Raw genomic sequence first — 22,505 nt, forward strand, 5'->3', positions numbered from 1 at the left:
TAGTACACCCACCCTTCCACCCCAATTCGCATACGCTAGTGTCCGTGATTTTTTTTTTTTTAGCATTCTCGCTGTTAAGCTCGGTGTAATTGGGGCAATGAAGGTGTTCGTTTGTCTTTGGCTCGAAGAATAAAGGGCGAGTTAATTCCGTGCGTGTGAAAATACAGTGCGTTTGTCGGAAGTGACGTACCCTTCGCGGCAGGTAGCGGCGGCTTAAGCGACCGACACGTTGCTCTAGAACTAAGTCGCAACTGGAAGTGATTAAGCGGTGGTTTTTCGTGGCGTGGTGTTCCCCAAAATCCCAAAATGTTCTCCCAAAACAGTGACGCGTTCCACCCGAATGTGATTCATATAGGTCTTGTTGATAGTGTGGTGCTTGTGCCTTTCGCCCTGGGCCCACAGCAGATCAAGTAACTTGATTGTCAGGCGATTTAATCGTTTGTGTGTGGCGAGTGCCGAGAGAAACTTGTGTGTCGATCGGATGCACTTATTCGCACGCAAGTGTGCGTCGGAATATCTGCAATGATTTGTGAGCTGCCAATCCGATTTCCCGGTACAATGTGCAATTTCCGATCAGCTTAAAGTTAGCTTAAACTAACCATTCTTAACAGTGCTACTGTGATGCAAAAAAAATGATGCACTTCTTTAGATGCATTAGCAGCTGCTATGCTAAGCAGACAGTAATTTGACAACCGAAGCAGAAACACACACAAAAAACTGGACCCAGTAAATGGGCACGAGCTGCCAAACCGCCAGCTACCTGCAATGAGCCAAATTTAAAGCAGAGCATAAAAAAATGTGCACCAGTGAACTGTAACAATATCGTCGCCAAAAATATTGCAAAAAAGGAGTTAATTTTATTTAGTTTATTTTTTGTTAAAACCCGTGTTAAAGTGTGTTCAAATTATTTTCGACTCCAAACGCTGTATGTCGACAGAAATTGTTGTGTTGCTATAAGCACAGCACAATGCATGTGGTGCGTTGTTGGTGTCGTGTAAAGTTTGTTCGTTTCATGTTTTCGGTTGTTTACGTTTTGTTTGTTTTATTATTTTTTTCCCATTTTTTGTGAATTTTTGCTACAAATTTTTTGCTGGGTTTTTGCAAATTTTTTAAGCTACTCGCAGGGTTAAGCAAAGACCCGTTACAATCGCGCGTGCGTGTAGTGTGATCGTTGGGCTGGGTGTAGTTTGTATTTTGTGTCAAGAAAAAAATGCGTTTTTCTTCACTTCATTTTGGATGCCATATTTTGTGAATTATTCTTTTTTAAAGTTTTCCTGATTTGTTCGCGCTGTTGATTGTTTGTGTTTCGCTGCCGGAACACGTTGCTAGTGCAATATTATTGAATGTTTTTATTTTATATTTTTTTGTGTGTGTAGTTTCGTTATTGTTTTTACTCAAACTCCTCCACAACGTGTGCTTCATACGAGCTATCAACGGATCACATCGAATCGGAACAAGTTACGATCGCGTCCATGAGTGCAAGTGTGACGTAGAAATAACTCACCATTACAAAGAAGCTATCGGAGCAAGCATAGATACTCTCGTTACCGGTGCAGCATCAGCAATAAGAACAACAAAGCTGCACAGTAATACCATGTTACTTAACCGATGTTGGGTGTGTGTGCGCTAGTAGTAGCTGCAAGTACGATGTGACAACATTACCGTTTGGTGTTAATACAAAACTAACCGACATATAAAGAAGATCAAGGCAAGAAAAGTGCAAAGTAGAGTTAGATAAAGGAAAGATAAAACAGGTGATCGTGCATTCCCTTAGTGCTCTTTTGATTGTGATGTTGCATGGTTTTACTGTTGTTTGCACACAGTGATCATTCGTACCGTGCTGTGATCGATCCTTTGCTCACGTGACTGCTGCCTAACTCGCCAGCCAAAACTAAACAGCAATATTGGGTCAATCCGATGCTGTATGTGTGTTTTTATACGTACACACACACACACACCATCGAACTGTGTGCACTGCCGGTAGTGATCCAGGGATCGATCGAATCTGACGCCCTCTTGCCTTGTCATATATTTGTGTTCCAGCAGTGTGCGTTAGTGCGTGCGCGTAGTTGTTATTTTATGTACATATATGTGAAACGAGCGGTGCGCGTTTTTGTCCCACGTAAATCGCGTTACAGGCGCAGTGCAAAACGAGTACGAAGGAGGCAAACAAGTGTTTTTTTTGTTTAAATGAAAAGTGGTAAGTGTCGTCAGCGTGCCGTCAATCTTAATGCCACACCACTCGGCTGCGTCGTATAGAGTCACAACAGTTGCAATGTGACTCACGCACCACAGCTAGTGTGAAGTACCGGAAAAGATTTATATATTTATATTGGTGAAAAGAAAACAAAACAAATCCAAACACAAAAAAACTAGCGCAAGTCAAAACGTCAAAGTAGAGGAAATAATTATTGAACCAGTAAAACGGAAAATTTAGCAACCACTAGCGGAAGATCGTGTGATACAGTACAGTGACGGGGTGACGAGGTGTTGCATTTTGGCTGCAGCTCGTACCTTCGTTACCGAAAGGCGCAAAAGATAGATTTAGAAGTCAAGAAACCAGCTTGGTAATCCCTACCTCAGCGCCTTTAGAGCCGACATTTTGTTTGCATCGAGCAAAACTTTGCCGTTGTTTCGTACCGATCGTTCATTTGCACCTCGATGTCGTGATGTTCTCCGAGGCATCTTCCTTCCTGCCGGCAAAAGATATGAGTGCGTGAGTTTTTCAGTACCGAATTCTTTTTTCCTTCACTACTGCGTGTCTGTCTCTCTCCATTACTCTTTCTCTCTGTCTCTCATGTTTGCTTCATCTTCTGTATTTTAGGAGTTGTTCGTTGGTTAGCAACAAAACAAGCCCTTGTGTCGTTGTGATTAACCCAGGCCCATATCTATGTTGGCTAACTTTCTGTCCGATTTTCTCACACTAATCGTCAGTTTCTTGTACATATGCATTAGATAGAGGTTATTTCGAATGACAACTATTTTCTAAATGTAATCATTTTTGTAACTTAACAACGAAAGTTTCCATTGTGTAAAATGCAACAGTAGCATGGTTTACTAACAAAAATGTACATTTTAAATACTTGACTGAAATCGTCTCCGAAGGTTGTTAATATTTAACTGCAAATGTTGTGCTGAAATCTAATCAACTGAATTTGATGCAATATTGTTTCTTATCACAAGCAGTGGCAAAATTGTGCAGTCCAAAAAAAAAAACAAATACTGGTGCAAATTTTCGGAAGCTACAAATCCGTTCCGCCGGCTGCATACAAAAGTTTTAAGCCCTGCAAAGATAAACTTACTGACCCAACATGTGAACATGGGAAAGAAGCTGCATAATCCAACGTTATGCGTTGAATAATGAGACAGACATATGTTTGCATTGGGAATCAGATCGGTTTGACTACATTTTAGCTTTGGTTTTTTTTAAGTTTCATTGCACATACTTTTTCCCCATGTTTGTGAGAAGAGATACAACAAACCAGATGTCTGGCGATTCATTCTTATTCTTACGAAAACGGAAGCGAATCCCAATTTCAACCCTTTCAATGTGTTACAACATACACACAACGTCCTCGTTTGATGCGAGGTTGCGTTGCACAAGAGCTGATTTATTTTTATAAGTGTTTATTAAAATGTTAAAAAGACATTAATTTAAAGCTTCAGAATAGTTGGAACGTAAAAAAGTTTGTGGTGTATTATACATATGTAATTTATAATATTATTGTGGTTTATCATGCAGCATTAAATGAACACAAATTATATGGTAGAATTTTGCTATTAATAGCCGAAGATATTAAATTCATTATAGAAAATTTTAAATTTGTTGTTCAACCTTTGAAAACTTGTAAGATTATGATATAATGAAATTGAAATAATTCGTCCCAATTCCACAATATATTTCTTCGCCCATTTGGTGATGTAAAACTGAATACAACAAGGGAGTTAAGTGAAATTGTAATCGTGCAATTATGTTTTGAAACATATGAATATATTTATTTTCTCCGGTGGCAAATTTCACAACGTTTCAATAAGTTGGTCGTTTGTGTGAAACCGTCTGAACCAGACTGTCGAAAAGGCTTTTAAGCTTTAACTATAACAAAACAAAATTGTGTGCCTTTTGGAAGCTCCTCCTTCTTTCTTACTAAATTTCCGCTAGATTGCAACAAATGCAGTCGAAAGACAAACATTGGGCAGACGGCATCAAAAATGCATCGATTGTAGTAGCGAATAGTCTGCCGTAGCGCGAACAAGAACAAGAAGCGTCACACCACCTAGAACGGCCCCCGGTAGGTGACGAAATGTAAGTTTACGACGTGCAAAAACTTTACTCGTTGATACTCGAATCAAAAGTCGGCCGAAAAAACAAAACTATACGATCCGGGGCGAGGCAAACAAAGCAAAACCATATGCCAGGAGGTGCGACAAAGCAGCTAGAAAGTAAAAACATTACTAAATAGCATCAAACTAGAAGAAAACCTCATAAAATCGGGAAAAAATGGTTGAATGAAGTGAATTGGAGTGAATAGCGCAATATTAGCTGATAGTGTGTGACGTTTCCAAAGGGCTAAAATCGGACATCGCAATCGGAAAGTCTTGCATCACATCAAGAGTTTTTTTGCTTTCACCTCAAAAATATGCTTTCTTGCCTTCATCCGGTTTTGCAACCGATTGACACAATTTCAAATGTTCGCACCGAAGTAATTGTTACAACATTTTCAGTTCAGTGACACTTACGGAAAGAGTAGAAATATTTTTTGTAATTGCTCAACATGACTTTCTATAACACGAGTATTACTTTACTTGAAACCGTTTAAGAAAAATGCAAAGGAATTTTTCACCTACAGCAATTAAAGCACACGTGCCAGGAACGGTTTGCATTTGCTTCTGAAAGGTTCAATTTCATTAAACCACCAGATGATGATTTTACACCACCGAACTAATCGTCCACGGCATGGACCGTGTATAGAACAATCTCATTGAAGAGTTCGTTCGCTGTGCGAACCATTGAACAATTCGTGCCATAAGGTAGCAGAAACGGTGCAGAATGTTCATGCTGCAGGAAGACGGTTTACTGCTGGGCGATTTGTGAATGAAACGTACCACGCGACTCTCACCCATGGGCCTTAAGATGCATTCGTAAGATATGCAGTCACCCTTGTCCTGCGCAGCGCAACATTGGAGGAAAACGGAGGGAAAGTGCAGCAAATCGGCATCGAACAACCACGCGACCGGAGCGTTACGTGGTTTCCCGAGAGACGCAAAACGCGACACGGGCGGCAAACGGGGTGGAAAATCTGCTGTCTCTGATGCTGCTACTGCAAACTCACCGTAGCACTGCCGGCCCTGTAGTTGACTGCCAGTTTGCAGTTGCATAATCACAGCCACAGCCAACAGACACACAAACCGGCTTTCACGCGACGAATGGTAATGGTTTTCCGTGAAGGTCGGCATCCATCCCAACCCGGCGACGAAACGCGCGCGCGAACGAACGGAAGGGTCAAGGGTTCGTGGCGTCGAGGACACGATGCTCTGGATGCACCTTTATAAATACGTCACGGTCTCGGCGGACTCTGTATGTATATGGGTGTGTGTGTGTGTGTGGATGTGTTCAGCGGAGGGAATTGGAGCAACAATCTCACGACGAGTTTTCCAGACACCGTCGGTCCAGACAAACAGCATTCGTGGTGGCGGATTTTCTTGAACACACCGTTCTTCGTCCCGATTGTATCGATTGCTCGCCCGGGGTTTGCAAGTAAATGCAACTAGTGCGCCTCCCCACCCCACCATAACCTCTTCTTTCTGCACCTTGGCGAGGTGGTTGTAGATCAGTAAGTTGCAGTACGGATCTTCACCTTGTGATTGTGGGTGACGTTGTAGGTTTTACCTTTTTCAGTGTGCAAACCGGTGGAAAACCGACCGGATCTGGAGCGACCACAGTGATTGCACCGTGTGACGACCAGAGGTGACGATCGGCACTGTCCGGCCGATTGCAACCCGGGATGGCACGTGCTTGCAGTCGCCGGCGTTGCGAAAAGGCTGAAACATGTCGAGCACATTTTACGCCACTCCAAACAATCTCGCTCGGGGTGGCACATAAGGGGAGTGCGTTTAGAATGCTTCCTCTCACCAAAACACATGCAACAATCTATAGTGATGCTGTCGGTATTGGGCAAGTTGAGGGTGACGGTGCGTTGGAAAATTGGGTAAAATTTTAAACTGGGAACCTCGTATGTATGTGTCTGTGTGTGTGTGAGTGGTTCAGCACGTTTTAGTTGCATCCGTATTCTAATCATCTTCTTGTTTGTAGCGCTACAAACGCACGCTCCCACTCGATCGCACGCTCCCACTCGATATCCTGACGGGCGAATATGTACGACGAGTGTCTGCTTGGCTGCTGTCTCCCATTCAGCTGCAGTTTCAGTAGTGAGTGCATCAGCGCATTGAGTTGGGTAACGTTAGCCCGTTTGCCAAAATAAAAACCCAATAAAACGTGTACCTCTATGTGTGTGTGTGTGTGTGAGTTAGGGGGGAACGGATGCAACAGATGGAGTAATGCTTAGAAAACTTTGCATCACTATAGCATATGGCCACATATGCACGCACAGCTGAGCACACGAACAACACACACATTTGTCGGTACGTGTACCGTACCGGGACAGAGAACAACTGGTTTGCTCCGTCCCCCGTTGATGGGGTGATAGAAATAGATTTAGAAAAAGCAGCAGCTCTACACGCACCCGAACAGCCTAAGCGAGGACTAGACGAGGACAAAACGATGATGCATTTTGCCCTGCTGCAGCTACGTTTTTCTAATGCAATCGTTGGCCACTTCTGGTGATGGGATGAGTGCTCGTGTGTCGGTTTTTCGGCTAAAAAAAGAAAGAACCTACAGAGAGGTGCATAGAAAAACCTGATTTCGGGCCCTCGTCATTGGTTAGGCCGGTTTGGGTGATTGAATGGAAGATTTGGAAGAATAAGCAACGAACGTACACACTACCGATAGACACTTTGATTCGTTTGCTATTTTGATGAAAATATTTTAGAACAAATTGATTGATCGAAATAGTGTTTGTTTAAGACACTGTGATTTTCTCTGTTCTTTGTTCTTGCTTTGTGCGATAGAAAAAAATAACTTTATAAGAAAATGTTAATAACAACGAAACAATGATCATACGGCGATAGAACACTAAGTTCTATCAAATCGTCGATTCGAATGAAACATGTTAGTTGGTCGAACGAAACAGCGATATTACGTTATTTCGTTGGGTTTGAGCTTTTAAAACAATTTTTAAGAAAATATGCAGAGAATAAAATATGAGTGAGTGAAAAAAGTGAATGAGAATAAAATTTGTGTTTAGCAGGCAGATTGTCATTACCGCTAAGGAAGCAGAAGCTTTCGTTTATTTTTAGTGGTTTCCATGCGATAAGCAGCCGCTTTCTATACCATTGCACCACTTACTTCATCTCGCTCGTGTTAGCATAGTGAGAGGAAATTTTTCTGAGAGGAAAAATGACCAAATAAATGTTTTTTTTAACGGATGCTCGTGTCATTTAAGTACCCATTCTGTGATACGCACCACTGGCTGCTTATTTTTTATGAAAAACCATCATCTTATTTATAATTAACTTTAAATTTGATTAATTTGTTTAAACCTTTAATCTTTCTGGGTATTTTTTCTGTATAGTGGTTTAAAAATTTTACGACTGCAGCAGCATCGAAACTGTTCGCATTAGAACATTGCACCGACTCATACGGCAAACAAACTTGACCGAAATGTCTCAAACAGACAGTTCCACATCACAATCTTGACCTTAATGAGTCACCAAGTGGACCATTTTAATGAGATTTTGATTGAACGATACCTACATGGAACGATTTCTCAAAACGGATCAGAGAAATTTATATGTAGTACAATGTAAAAAATTGTTTTTGTCCAATCACAACACTTTGTCTTTATTTGATAGTGCTAAATGTTTCGACATTGTAGCTGCTTGAAGTTTGGTGTTCTTTATCTGTGAACGTTTACATTGCTAATTAGCAAATTTTTTGGCTCAAGTTCTATTCTTGGGGGTGTACCATCGTTCCTTACCGCCTAAGCGACTATGTAGGGAAGCTTTTTTTTCACTATATCCATTTAAGCTAAACGGACTAAGTGTATATTTGTATTTCCTTTCACGTGCAGTACCATGGATTAATTGTGCACCTTCAGCCGATCGGTTCTTTGCCACAGTTTTAGAACAAAACGCTGGAAAATAGGTTATGACATGTGAGTGCGCTCAATGCCAAACGATCGCACCATGTACGATGCAGAACGCAAAAAAACAAAAAAAACCGGACAAAACCCTGTCCGCAACGAAGCAAACACTGAGCACTCCTTCCACTTTCCGCGTTTAGAACCACTCTGAAAACGGGTTTCGTGTATCCACATACGCCAATTCAAGATTCAAATCGTGCACCCTCAAAGGCCAAACCCTCGAAACAACCATTTTTAACGCTTTGCCGCTTTGCGCTTCCATCAGCCCTCTGTCCCTGTCACGAGCAAACTTCGTAGGTTCTCAGGCTGCCCTTCATCCCTACCACGCCGAACCGATGGTACCCGATGGATTCAACTATAGGCACACAAATCCACATCCACGAAACCCTCCCCACAACCTTAATTCGATAAATTTAAATAAATCTAAACTTGAAATTCCACCATCACTGGTAGCGAGGCCTCGAAGTGGTTTTACCTGCAACGGTCCAACTGCATTAAGTTCAAGTTTTTTCACCATTAACCCGCTGCTGCTGGCCGCACTTCACTGCCTTCACCAACGTTACATCTCCGCACGGCCTAATGCACCCCCTCCCCCTCTCTCCCCTCGCAATTTCTCGCCTACCAACCGGTGTCCTTCATCGTTTCAGTTCCTCGATCATCGATCGTTTGGAAGTGCAATATGGCGACCCCCTAGCACAAACGGCATCGTAGCAGCGGGCGCTCGAACGTGCGTAATTAGCGCCTAACGAGTGGTCACTAGATACTCCCCAAACAGCACACACTACCATGTCATAAAGAGTGCCGTTTTTGTGTAGTCGACTAGCTCGACTAGATGGCTCGATTAAACTCGGAGCAAGAATGAGACGGCCGTTCGTACACCGTTCAAGAATTCGAGATCATTAACGATCCGATACCGCCATTTGCCGCTACCGTGCACTTTGCAGGTTGCATTTTGCAGCTGGTGAACCGGTTGCACTTCCTTGAGCGAGGGAGGCCAAACAGCCAACCGTCAGGTTCGCAATCATTTTCGTATAAAAACGATAAAAACGATCAAACAGCGCTATGGCGCTTCATTGTGCTGTAGAGAGTGTCTCGGGGGTGGGAAAAAACATGCCGTTTGACGTTGGCCCGTGACGACAGAGAGAAGAACCGATACTTCTATCGGGTACCATTCGACGGTTTGCTCTGCAACGGAAGGGGAACGTGAGTTAAGCACCATCCGGAACCAGCCACACAGTTTTCGCTTATCTGTCACTTATTTGCACATACAGAAGCCACCCGCACCGTTTGGCTTTTGTTTGGTGCACGGTTGATCGGAATAGCTCACGTCCTTCGCACGTGCAACTGCTGATTTGCCCTGCACAAGCCGACGAAATATTCTTTCTGATTGTTTGTGCTTTTGTCTGAGTTTTGGGTTCCTTCCCGTAAGAACCTGTCCGATTAGTGATTGTTGCTGTACCGTCTGTAGCTGAATTCTTTGTTCGTGGTGCCACAAATTCTTGGTGCTTTGCAACAACGTTAAAACGATAATATGCCCCAATAGTGCACCAATTACTTTGTTGCTTTGAATCAAACATTTTGCACCATTTTCGCTAGTACATTTACTAGCTTAACTTTACCTAAAGCTAGAAATTTTAGTTTAAATCAATTTTAAATTAGCATAATTATGACCTATTTGTTCTCCCTCAATCAAATTTATCTGTTTTCTTTCAAACCTAGAATGTGTGCGCCCTTCTTTTCAGTTGCCGCGTCGGTTACATATCAACGCAAGGTGACATGTGTTGGGAGGGGGACAAGGGAAGGAACGCGGCACGAGTCAGGGATGGACGTGAGTTAGGACGCATTTTTCTAAGTGCGACTCATCGTTCGCCCCTTCATTGTCGCGCGAATCTGTCACACGCGCTCTAGCTTGGGCTTGTTGTTTGCTGCTACTCTCGGCATGTGAAATAAACGATGCATTTTTGGCGCCATTTGTCATTCAGGTTTTTTTTAAACTTTACGTTTTAAGTTTTGCAGAGGGAATCTTCATGAAGAGGTTTGCACTATTTGGAGCTATATTTATTTAATAAGCAACCTTTCGTCAGCAGAATATTTTAGACAATGTAATGTAATTAGTATGTAGCTTTACAAAATGTCTACAAAACAATCGACAACATTTATTATATGCAATATAACTAGAAAATGTCTCACTTACATTGAATTCTACTTCAAGAACAACCATTTTTGTTTTTTGTTTTCACACCAAAACGATACTTTATTGCTTTGTCATGGTTTTCTACAGAACGTCATCGATACTCACATTCGACCGCACGTCCACTGTGCGCCCCATGCGGATTTATCATCAAATGCATTCCAAAAAGTCAATAACAAAGAAACACACCACGTCGTCGGGGTCCATGTTTTGGTCCCCCTTCAAAAACAGCCACAAACGGTACAGAAGAAAGATCCTCACTTTCGCTTTCGTGTGAATCACTACAATCTTCACCATTACCATTGCGATTATAAAAGAAACAAAACTGCGCTCGATGACGCGAACCACGCACGCTGGCCTCATTTCGGTTGCATCTTAACCGAAAATGCATGTCAGCGAAAAGAGAGGCGAATCAAATTGCACGCCAAAAAAAAAGGAGAGAAAGCATGTACCGGGCCACAGAAACAGTTTCCGAAGCGAGCAAGCTTCCGTTTGCTGCCGTCAAAAGGGGACCATCTGCCCCACGATGGGTGGGGAAATGCGATCCGTCGTCGACATACGAGATAAACAAAGCGACACTCAGCTCAAGGTCTTTCCGTTTATTCGTTCGTTCGACACGGTTGGACACACCACACACCACCACAAGATCGCGGCGAAATTCGATTCGATTTCGGCACATTTTGGCGCGTCCCGACCATTGCCAGGCACACGCATGCGGTAAGCGAAACTGCAGCCGAAAATAAGCACGCCGGCCGAATCTTGCCGAAGTGCAGACCGGTGCCGGCCTATGCGCTTTTGCATGTGGTTATATGCGATGAGAGTTGCCGGTTGCTCGCGATGAGGATGAGAACCGCGTGGTGTGCCCGAAACACCAATTTCGGCAGCCTGCCGCCTGGTGCGTAGGCCGTGAGCGGTACCGTCGCGTATGCACTTGCGAGACAGCACAAGGCGTCGTTACTTCCTGCTTAGTGTACGTAACGCTCTCTCCGAATTTTGCGGCATGCTCGTTGTGCGACCGTGAAAGAGGACGGCTTTGTTTTTGGTGCTCGTGATTGCTGCTTTTTGTTGTTGCTGTTGTTGTTGTTCTTGTTTTGTTTGTCTCTTTCCCCTTGCCCCACTTTCCAGCCAGACGGATGCGGATCGGATCGCGGACCGCAATGATGATGCCCCCAATCGCCGGAGCACGCTTGCGACGCAAACGATAACGTAAGGTTTTTTGGTGTGTTCTTTTTATTGTGAACGCTATCTGGTTACGGGTTTTTGGTTGCTCCGACTCAACGCACCATCCCCGTTTTGCGTACTCCGTTGTGGACGTTACTTCAAGCAACGTACACGGAGCCTGTGCGTTATTTTTTTGCTGTTTCGATTTCTTTTCCTACCTGTATGTGTTTGTGCGTCTGAGCAGTTGGTATTTCTGGCACAAATGTATTGACTCGACTGGATTCGGCTGTAATCGAGCCGAGTGGACGATGGCAAACGACAACCACGACCACCGCAGACTGTTTACACTTACACGTATTTAGGGTAGGTCATGGTCGTTGTCGGTACGGGTGACGCACCGTTAACGCCGTTTCCTAGTGTCTTTGTGTCGATTGGGGAAAGATATACACTTATCGCTTTCATTGATTTTAACACTAATCATGATCTTACCTGTAACTGATACCAAAACAATATGGGTTATGCTGGGTTCAAGACAAGCAAAGTTAAAAGTTTTCCTATGCATCTTTTTTGCTGCACATGTATGTTTCCAGTGTTTTTACCCCAAGCATTTATAGTAAATTATTGATACATAGTTATTCTTTAAAGAATTGTTCTGGCAAATTATGTCTTTCGGTCAACAACATTAAACAAATTCTTACCACTTTATGTCCAAGAACGATTTGAACCTATTTCTGATTTCCTCTACTAACAAAGAGAGGAAAATCATTGTGTTTGATACCGTTGGTGATTGTTTGATCACTAACAAAAACAGCTCGTAATATATGGCACCGTTCAGGTCCCACCATGCGTTGTCGATTGAGCTTATTATTATTATTAAGCTGGTTTCAGATGCACTTTTCTTCGTATTGCAAAACAGAAGTAATGCTTCCCGCAAATGATGTTCTTTCGAAGGACAAATTTGTATCGCTCGGAATTTTGGTCAACAATAACATAAATCATTTCTATCTGCAATATACCGATAGCGTTAACTTTTTCAAAGAACATTCGAAACTTACCTGTACTCCCAGTAATAAAATAAATTAAAAAAACAGTTCACATATTTTAAAGTTATTTGCTTTGCGAAAAGTTTCCATTTTCGAGCAGTTGTAATATGACATTTATTTTTAGGGTGAAACGGAAGTTATCCGGTTCCAAACGATGTCACGATGGCATTCAGTCCCAAAATAACTTTGGAGTTCCAATTTCAAAGGTTTTTGTTACATTATGCTAACATTGCTCCTTTTCTTTTAGATCTTTTAGAATTTTTGGAATTATTTTTTTCTTTTAGTAGCTTTATCTTTTTTTGGCCTTAGGAAGCAAAGGTAAAGCTGACGTAACGAAATGTGAGATAAATATTTCTTTGCAGTTTCGCTCTGTTAGACTAAATTTTAAATCTTTACACCTCAAACGGTTTTTTTTTTCGATATAAGGCTTCAGCAGTAAAAGAGCAAAAGGGATGTACAATGATGATGGAACCAAAATTTCAAAAATTCCTGTTAATGTGAATGATTTGCAAAAAAAAAAAACGAAACCTACCCCTCGTTCCGTTACTTTTGGGTTTTGGTATGAGCAGTTGCAACTGCAAGTGCATTTGCCCAAACTTTACGCCAATATGTGGATGTATGTGCGCTTGTATGGATGGATTTATGTACGTAAATTGAACATGTTGCAATCCGCGCATGTATGTTTGCAGTTTGCAGGACCGGTGAGCATTAAAAAAAAAAATAGTATATCCAATACATTATACGTTGCCTTTTGCTCGCCCCGTACGGTTCTACGAAAATAAAATATTTTTTCACCCTCTTGGGCGTCCAGCATGGAATTTTTGCACACACCTCTGTCCAGTTTTTCCGAATCCCTAAAAACGCAATTTTATCCTGCTTTTTCTGTGATCTCTCTGTTTCTCTTTTGGGGTTCTCTCCCTCTTTCACACTTTTATATATATATATATATTTTTCAACATTACCTTGTGTGTCACCCATTTTCCTCTGTTTGTTCCGTGCCCATTTTTCAGCACAATGTACCTTCGAGCATAGCCATCACCACCGATTAAAAATTCATTTTTAACGCTACGGCATGAAGGTTTATTTTTTCGATCCGTTCTGTTTCCCCCTTTTTTTCGTACGCTGCACACGGCTGCACCTCTCCACAGAGAATGCATTTCGTCCCGATCATCCCCAACACTGTCCAACCTTTGAAATGAGCGTGCTCGGCTAGGACTAACTTCCATTTGGTAACTACAGCGACGCCGACGATGATGATGATGATGATGACGACGATGATAGGTTAATGAGAACATGAATGTATGCGTGAGAGGTTCATTGTAATGGTTTTATTGGTACCACCGGGCATGCTGAGCCGGGGCCATTCGGTGTTTCTTTTTCGCGAAACATTCGATGATGCCAGTTTATATTTTTTTTTCGTCGTAGTAAAAATATTTGAAAACATCAGCACCCTCACAACTAAACGCACTTGTATATGCAAATGCAGTGCCTGTTTGGGCACTTCGGATGTTCGGAGTATTAAACATTATGTCGATTTTTGAACGCAGCCTTCCGATCCGTCATTGGATGTGGGATTCAACCATGTATGGGATTGCATTTTTATATAAATAAATAAACAAACAAAAAAACACACACGCACACAGACATACGTTCAGTTGGGTTTCTTTTTTCTCACTCACTTTTTTTGTTATCCCACTCAGTTGGGAAAAAATAACCAACACATTAATGCGTCGATGTGTGGCTTGGCGCACACCAACACTTGCAATGAAAATATTGGTTTGCTGAGTTTGGGATTCAGGATTTTTATTTGCCTGATGGAGGTTTTTGCTTTTATTTGCCAGAACCCATTTGTCTGTCCGTAGTAGCCTGGAAAATTCAAGCACACGGAGCTAAAAAACAAAAAAGCACCAAATGGCGTCCTCGACCTTGTCGAGTGATGCAAAAAGGCAAACAAAACCGCACTGGGCCGAACACAAATCGTTGAACCCGTGTGCCGAAAAATAAACTAGATAAAATTTGTCTTGTTCCACTCGGGACGATGAGAATGGCCTTGGAATGAAAGTGCTGACTTTCATTTGCTTTTTATTTTTTGTTTTTTTTTTATTATTATTTTTGTTTCGTTTGTTATGCTGCTTGGCTGGTGCTCTTTCGGTTTTTATTTTGTAAATAAAAGTATCCCTTTTATTTGGGTTCGTATCTGCACATGCTCGAGATGAATATGAGTATTTCTATAATAGACATCATTACAAAATATAGATTAACATATGATTTTTATAGGGTTCTAATCAGCTGGTGCATCTTTTTGCATAGAGCTTGAAATAAAAATAAATGAAATAAAAATAAAAAAACAACAGAACAGTTAGAATGCATGCGACTTTTAACAGCTTTGGAAAAAATCGGATTTTTCCAACCAAAATGGTTAGACTTTTAACACCACAACCATGCCAAACATAGTTCGCTCATCTCCAGGGTAAGGTGTGCTGTGCTAGGTGAGCAGGAAGTAACAGAAAGCGGCACGATATGTGATGGGAAATGAATAAATTATGTTGATTTTTGAACAAGAAACATACATCGCTCGCCATCAGTGTGTATGGACAGGCACGCATGATTATGTTGATCGAATATATAAAATGGAAGAAGAAAAAATAAACAAAACACCACGGCAAAAATGGACACTGGTAAATGACCACCCAAACGCGAAGAAAAAAAAACTCGGAGACCAAAAATATTGATTTTTTGTGTCGGAATGAAAAAAAATCAACGAGAGAAATGCAAAAATTCAATACACACACAGACACATCTGCGCGAGTTAACAAACACGGGGGTTGAGGTTGGATTCGGATTCCTCGGACAGAGTAACGTTGTTGTTTAAGAGCTGAACTGAGAGTGAATGTATTTCTAAATTTCGTCCTTAAATATAATAAACTATTTCTATTTCACAATATGAGGAAGCAGGATGGAAGGGTTAATGATTCGTTGTTTCGCTGCTTGCTTGATGGTGGCTTGGAGTACCTGATGTTAGACGGTTTATCAGGGAATTCCAATACGGGTCTAGGGATGCATGTATCTGAATAGCCAGGATACAGATGACCAGGTAAAGGTGCATGGCGATAGTTGGTGAATTGTTTTACAACAGTATGCTGGCTGGATGTGAAGGACATTTTAGGCTGTTGATGTCTGGATGATGTTCATGTCTTGCACCTGAACGGATGTTTATGTATCTGTAGCCTATTCTTCAGGTAGATATCATAGGAAAGGGTACATCCGGTGGAAGGGTTGTGGCGACGAGCGTTAACTTGCCCCTCCTTAAATTTGAGGCTCCGTCCGAAAAACTTCCATAATAGTTGGCGGGTGAAAGTTTTCAACGTTGGGTTCACTATCTTGGGATTTCGATGATGCAGTTCTAGGTGTTGGTTTTTCATGGATGTTTATGATTGTTCTTTTCCGCATCTTTGTAGTGAAGTATATACAGATAACGATCATCAGCATTATTGGTGTACTTACTAAGCTGGTAATAGACCATCCGGTCCAAGTGAAGCTCTTGGATTCTAATCGAATTTGGTGCATCTCGTTTCTGAGTTCTGTATGTATTGAGTGTAGATGTTCAAGACTGAGGTTAAGAACGTTGTTTTGCGACGTGACGTTTATACCGTAGATAGGAAGATTCAACGGTGATCCATGTAGTTCAGTTTTGTTGCTCGAAATCTCTTCCTCATTCAGGAATATGTTGCATGATTCGTATGATAGGAGAAACGAGCCTGTCAGGTTTCTCCTTTTTAGACCGCATGTGGTTTTAATTGTGAACTCCACTGCTGAGTTGATCAAAATGTGAGCCATGTCTAGATGAATGATTTCGATCATTGCTGGGTTCGCTATGAAGTCACATACTGCTGGTTGTCCTCGTAAAAGAGCTGGGACGCATTTACCGTTGTCTTCTTGCAACTCTTTTGAATCGTAGATATTCTTGTCGACGTTTGGTACAATGAAGAATTGGGATTGTAGGGAAAGGTAAAACTTTTTGGGAACATCGATTTTCTTATTCTTATTCGTTACACCATACAATTCAATTTTTTTGTATACATCGTTTGTTAGTTTTGGACAACTTATTATGAATAACATTTCATCCTTGTTAGTAGCTATTTTTGTACTCGTATATGATAAGGCTTCAGAGATTGTTTGAATCGGAATATTTTGTTCTTTTATGTCATTAATTAATAAGTCTATTTCATTTCTATTCAATATGCGAGGATTCGTTATACCTAATTTTGCTAGAGCAATGCTGTCTGTAACTAGACTTAATTTTTCTGATAAGTATTTGAGGTTTAGGAGAATGTTGAGAGAATAGAAATCTATTGAGGAATCTCGCGAAAGTCTAAGTGCTTCTTTGATTTGTTTCAGTGTATCTGTTAGTTGAAACGTAAGATCATTATTTATTTTAACTTGAGCATTATTATTAATTATCAATTCGTTTAGTGTGGAATTAATCAGACGCAAATCATTGGCATCTGGACTTCCTGCTATGAATTTCCAAGCGGCTCCTATTGAGTCCCATCTTTTAGTTCTATGAATTGGGAAAGTATTTTTTAACATTTCGTATGCATTTCGAAATTCTTGTTCAATCATTGTTGAGAATTGGGTTTCTTCTAGGGTTCTGAATTCAACCGATAGGATCTTAATTTCGCTCTGTATGTTTGAAACATTGAAATGATGGATATAATAGTTATTACCCATTGCTACTCTTGCGTCGCCCCTGTTAAATGCCAATATAGGTATGTTATCCAAGTTAGATAATGTAATGTTTTGGCCATAGCTGCAACGTAGGCACCTGTGAGAATATATTTATAAAGGTTTAAGTTTTATATCGCTCATATGGATCCTCTTTCCTTCTTTTGTTAAAACGGTGGTTCTATTAACCTTCTCTATTTCTATCTTTTTAAACGGTTTTGCTTGTTTGAGCCTTCTTTTTGTTTTCATGTACGCTTGAGATGTGTTAGCTATGTTTTCTGTTTTTCGATTCTTGTTATGGTACTTAGTATCTTTATCTTGCTTTATCTTCAAATTGGTTTGAACTTTTTTTAAGATTGAAGGTGTGTTGTCGGTGGGTGTTATAATTTCGATAGGAGTGAATGTAGTACAAGAATGTATAGAATTATTGTATTTGTGAACTGCCATCGTAACTAAATCTAAAACGGATTTGTAAGGATGTTCAGATTTTGTGATACGATATATTTCAAGCAAAGTTGAATGGAATCTTTCTACTACACCATTCATTTCGCTTCTTCCAGTAGCTGTTAGGTAAGGGTTGATTTTACAGATTTTAAAGAATTCTGTAATTTCCCGTGAATTAAAAGATTTTTCTCCATCTAAGACAATGCTTTCGGGAGGTTTATGTTTTAGTATTACTTCTCTCAACGCTGGTAATACATCAACAACGGCTCTGGAGTCAATTTTTACTACTTGTGCATATTTCGAAAATTTATCTACACAAGTTAAAAAGTAATGTTTTTCCAAGAAAAGTATGTCGATGTGTAATATTTGAAATGGTGTGTTTGGCAAAGGAGTTTTTTGCATTGGCGGTACTATTGGGCTTCTATCATACTTGCATTCATTACAAGTACGACAAGACCGTATGAAATATTTAATTTTGGCAGACATTTTTGGGAAATAATACTGTTTAATAATTTGTGCTTTGTTTTCTTCGCATCCTCTATGTGCTCTATCATGTTCTCTAATTATTATATCCTGCTGGTCGTTTTCATTTTCTACATCTTGTAGTAACGTTTGGGTAAAACGAATTTTCAGCATGTTTTGTCTTCCATAGTTTTGCCTGTATACTTCCTGTATTTTTCCCATTAGTGATTCACTTGTGAATAAGCCATTTAGTTTTGCAGAATTAAAATGTGTCTTTAAAACATGTAGCAAGTTTCTATCACTAGTATCCGAGATCGTTACTTGTTTTCGTTCGAAGTTTTCGAAAGGTTGCGAAGAACAAACAGTGTCGTCTCCTTCTTTTAAAATGATTTGATGCCTGAAAGCATTCAAAGGAGCTTCGGTTGATGGAATAAAGAAATTATCGCTTTCGTTTGCAGAATGTCGTGTCGCAGTCATGGAATATACCACTCGACTCAGAGCATCTGCTACTACGTTAGTTTTTCCGGGTTTATAAATAATTTCATAATCGTGTTCTTCTAAATATGATTTCCATCTCTTTAGTTTAGCGTTAGTGTTTTTTTGAGAAAGCGTAAATGTGAGTGGTTGGTGATCAGTTAAGATTTTAAACTTGGCACCATACAGATAATTTCGGAAGGTTTTTAATGCCCAAATTATCGCTAACATTTCTTTTTCCGGTACAGAATATGACTCCTCGGTTTTTGATAATGACCGGGAACCAAAGTGGATCGGTTTATCTTTACCCAGCTCTCCTTGTGAGAGTACCGCTCCAATGGCAAAGTCGGACGCGTCCGTTGTCAATATAAACGGTTGACTGTAATCGGGATATATTAAAATATCTGAAGACGATAGAAGATTCTTCATTTTGTCAAAGCATTTGACTTGTTCTGATGATAATATTATTTTTCTATTGGAGGCCGGATTTGTTTCACCTCGTAATGCAGTCGTTAATGGCTTTGCTATTTTTGCAAAATCTTTAATAAATCTCCTGTAGTAACCCATTAATCCTAAAAATGATCGCAATTCCTTTATGGTTCTTGGGGCAGGAAACATTTTTATGGCTTCTATTTTTTTCATGTTAGGTTTTATTCCATCGCATGAAACTACATGACCCAGGAATTCTATTTCTCTATGCAGAAATTCAGATTTGTCTATTTGCACTTTCAGATTAGCCGTGTCTAACGTTCTGAGCACTGTGTTAAGATTTTTAAGATGTTCTTCCATTGTTTTTCCAAAAACAATTACATCGTCCATATATATGTAACATATTTTCCCTATATGATCTCTTAGGACATCATCTATAGCTCGTTGGAAAATAGCTGGAGCGTTTTTTAATCCAAATGGCATTCTCAGGAATTCATATTTTCCGTGATTTATAGAGAATGCAGTTTTTTCAATATCTTCGGGTTTCATTTTGATTTGATGAAAACCAGAAGCAAGATCTAGAGATGAAAAATATTGTTGTCCCTTCAATTGATCTAATACGTACGTTATTTCGGGCATTGGGTACCTGTCGCTAATTGTTTTCTCGTTCAATTTCCTATAATCGATTACCATCCTAAACTTTTTTTGACCTGATGCATCGTTTTTTTTTGGTACTATCCAGACTGGAGAAGTCCAAGCTGATCTGGATGGTCTAATTATACCTGTCTCTAGGAGGGTTTTGATTTGTTCATTTACCTCGGCTGTATATGCTGCAGGGTAAGGGTACACTTTCTGATGCACAGGTATATCATCTGAGGTATTTATTATACACTCTACGTTGGTGGTGCATGTCAGGGCAAGGTTTGGTTTATGAAAAACATTATTATTTTTGTTCAATACTTCCGTTAACATACCCTTTTGTGACGGGTCTAGATGATCTACCCGAAAATCAATAAGATGATTTTCTTTAACAGCCTGATATACATGTAAAGGTATTGTAAACGGCATTCCATTGTCTGAGATTATTGTAAGAACATTATTCTTGAAGCATAATTGAGCTTCAAGTGTTTTTAAAATAGATGTACCTACGATACCAAAGAAGAATGAATGAAATTCATGCACAATGAATTGAAACTTTATGTTAGATTTAGGGTAAAAAAATGCAATGTCTATGGCCGAAGTAGCGTTGAATTTGCCTGTAGCACTTTTTATGCTAAGAGTGGAATATTCATATGGCTTAGAATTCTTGTAAGCATAAGCAAGTTTCGGCGATATTAGGTTAATGTTTGACCCACTATCTATCAAAAATGGATATTCTCCCTGTGTTGTCCGCAAAAAGATATATGGGAGAAATGGTTTCACCATTTTGCGGCCCAATCTAAAAAATGAGTTTCTCCTTCGTATATTGGATTGGATGGTTCGTTATATGAGTTAAAGTTCCTTCCAGTTTCTGTTTCGTTTAACGGCGGTGCTCCTGCCACATAATCCAGTGGAGCATCTACCGAATATGTTTGCCTATACTGTGCCGAGGAAGGTCTAGCTCTCTTATGATCATAATTTCGATTAGCGTAGTTGAGGGCGTTTGATCGTACAGATGGATCAACTTCCATAGGCACTGGATGATTAATATTAGCTTGCTCAGCTGGATTTCTTCCAGAAAAATAATTTCTTGTTTGGCTATGTTGACCTGCGGGATGTTGGTATCCTTGAGAAGAGAAGTTTCTAGGCTGACTATATTGACCTGATCGGTAATTATTTCTTTGTGGGGGATTTTGCCATTGGTACGAAAAGTTTCTGGGCGGAAGTTGTGGTCCTTGATGGTGTGTGGTATGATAACTAGTCCCTCTAGGAGGTGTTACGTAAAGATCTCGTGGTTTAGGAACATAATTAGTTCGAGGTTCAGATTTAAATGGCGTTGATCTCATATTCATGTTACAATATTCTAGGCAATAATTATATGCTGCATTCAAATTAGGGGGATTGTTATTCTTAAGCAAAAAACAAAGAGGATTATCCAGACCTCTTATGAAACAATCCAAAGCCTTTTCTCTGAAGTAGGATGTATGAGCTTCCGCATTTACGGCATATTTCGGGTCAGTTTGCACTTGAGTGATGATCGAGTTCTGTAGATCGTTCACTCTACTAAAGTAACTGCTCAAACTTTCACTTGGTTTTTTGCTGATCCCACTTAGTTCATGATCAAGCGTTTTCAATTCCCGTTTATCCTTATAATAAAGAAGTAGGATTGATTTTATTTGTGACCAACCTCCGGTAACACAATTAGTATTTAAAACATCTGATGCTTCACCTTTGATCTTTCTTCGTATGGTTCCCTCTATTACATGGTAAGCTGTAGAATCCCTTGGGAGTCTAGCGTACATTTGTAGTACATGCTCTACTTCCATTATCCATTTCATTAAGTCACCAGCTTTCCCTTCAAATGTAGGTAACTCCCTAACGTAATCTGGGACTTTACCCACTTGGATATACTCTTCGTACGTCATCGTGGCACTTGTACTTTCGGTAACCATTCTGTTTCTTGTGTATACTTCTTGTCTTTTCTGTTTTCTATCAAAATTATAATCCACCATAAACACTCAAAACGTTCAATTAACACGTTTTCTTGATTGAATTTTCACTTTCGTCACTTTCCTTGATCTAGATGGACAGTAATTCCCTATTATCACTTCTTAAAATTATAATGACTCACAGTAACATCGAAAATAATACGATGATGCTCATGCTCCGTCCTGCGAGGCTGCTTGATGCTTCGGATGATCCTTTTTGGTGTTGTCCTACTACGGGTCCTAGGCTTCCTTCGGGAGAGATGTCCACGAAATGCAGTATCCGGGTCCCTATTCGGGCGCCAGTTAACAAACACGGGGGTTGAGGTTGGATTCGGATTCCTCGGACAGAGTAACGTTGTTGTTTAAGAGCTGAACTGAGAGTGAATGTATTTCTAAATTTCGTCCTTAAATATAATAAACTATTTCTATTTCACAATATGAGGAAGCAGGATGGAAGGGTTAATGATTCGTTGTTTCGCTGCTTGCTTGATGGTGGCTTGGAGTACCTGATGTTAGACGGTTTATCAGGGAATTCCAATACGGGTCTAGGGATGCATGTATCTGAATAGCCAGGATACAGATGACCAGGTAAAGGTGCATGGCGATAGTTGGTGAATTGTTTTACAACAGTATGCTGGCTGGATGTGAAGGACATTTTAGGCTGTTGATGTCTGGATGATGTTCATGTCTT

The 22,505-nt window shown here is 40.4% G+C and overlaps 2 protein-coding genes across 12 annotated transcripts in view; one reads left to right on the forward strand and one right to left on the reverse strand.

Moving 5' to 3' along the window:
• The window catches only part of LOC125761081 (mushroom body large-type Kenyon cell-specific protein 1), a 132,906-nt gene that overhangs the window by 51,743 nt on the left and 58,658 nt on the right, over positions 1–22,505 (forward strand). Inside the window, exon 2 of one of the 11 annotated variants that reach the window (XM_049421897.1) lies at positions 1,377–2,712. The exons of 6 other annotated variants lie outside the window; for them this stretch is intronic. In XM_049421897.1, the coding sequence (XP_049277854.1) occupies positions 2,670–2,712 (43 nt within the window). In that variant the 5' untranslated portion in view covers positions 1,377–2,669. Of the gene's footprint in view, positions 1–8; positions 2,717–22,505 lie in introns of those variants that run through there. 4 more of the 11 variants (XM_049421898.1, XM_049421900.1, XM_049421902.1 and 1 more) reach the window with 4 other exon arrangements.
• LOC125761095 (uncharacterized) lies at positions 15,498–17,412 on the reverse strand. Its single transcript, XM_049421928.1, has 2 exons — positions 16,304–17,412; positions 15,498–16,234 (listed from the first exon to the last, which is right to left on the reverse strand). The coding sequence occupies exons 1-2, from the start codon at positions 17,382–17,384 to the stop codon at positions 15,960–15,962; spliced, it is 1,356 nt and encodes a 451-aa protein (XP_049277885.1). The 5' UTR covers positions 17,385–17,412; the 3' UTR covers positions 15,498–15,959.

The sequence above is a fragment of the Anopheles funestus genome, chromosome 2RL (genome assembly GCF_943734845.2).
Source record: "Anopheles funestus chromosome 2RL, idAnoFuneDA-416_04, whole genome shotgun sequence".
In the NCBI taxonomy this organism is placed as follows: Eukaryota; Metazoa; Arthropoda; class Insecta; order Diptera; family Culicidae; genus Anopheles; species Anopheles funestus.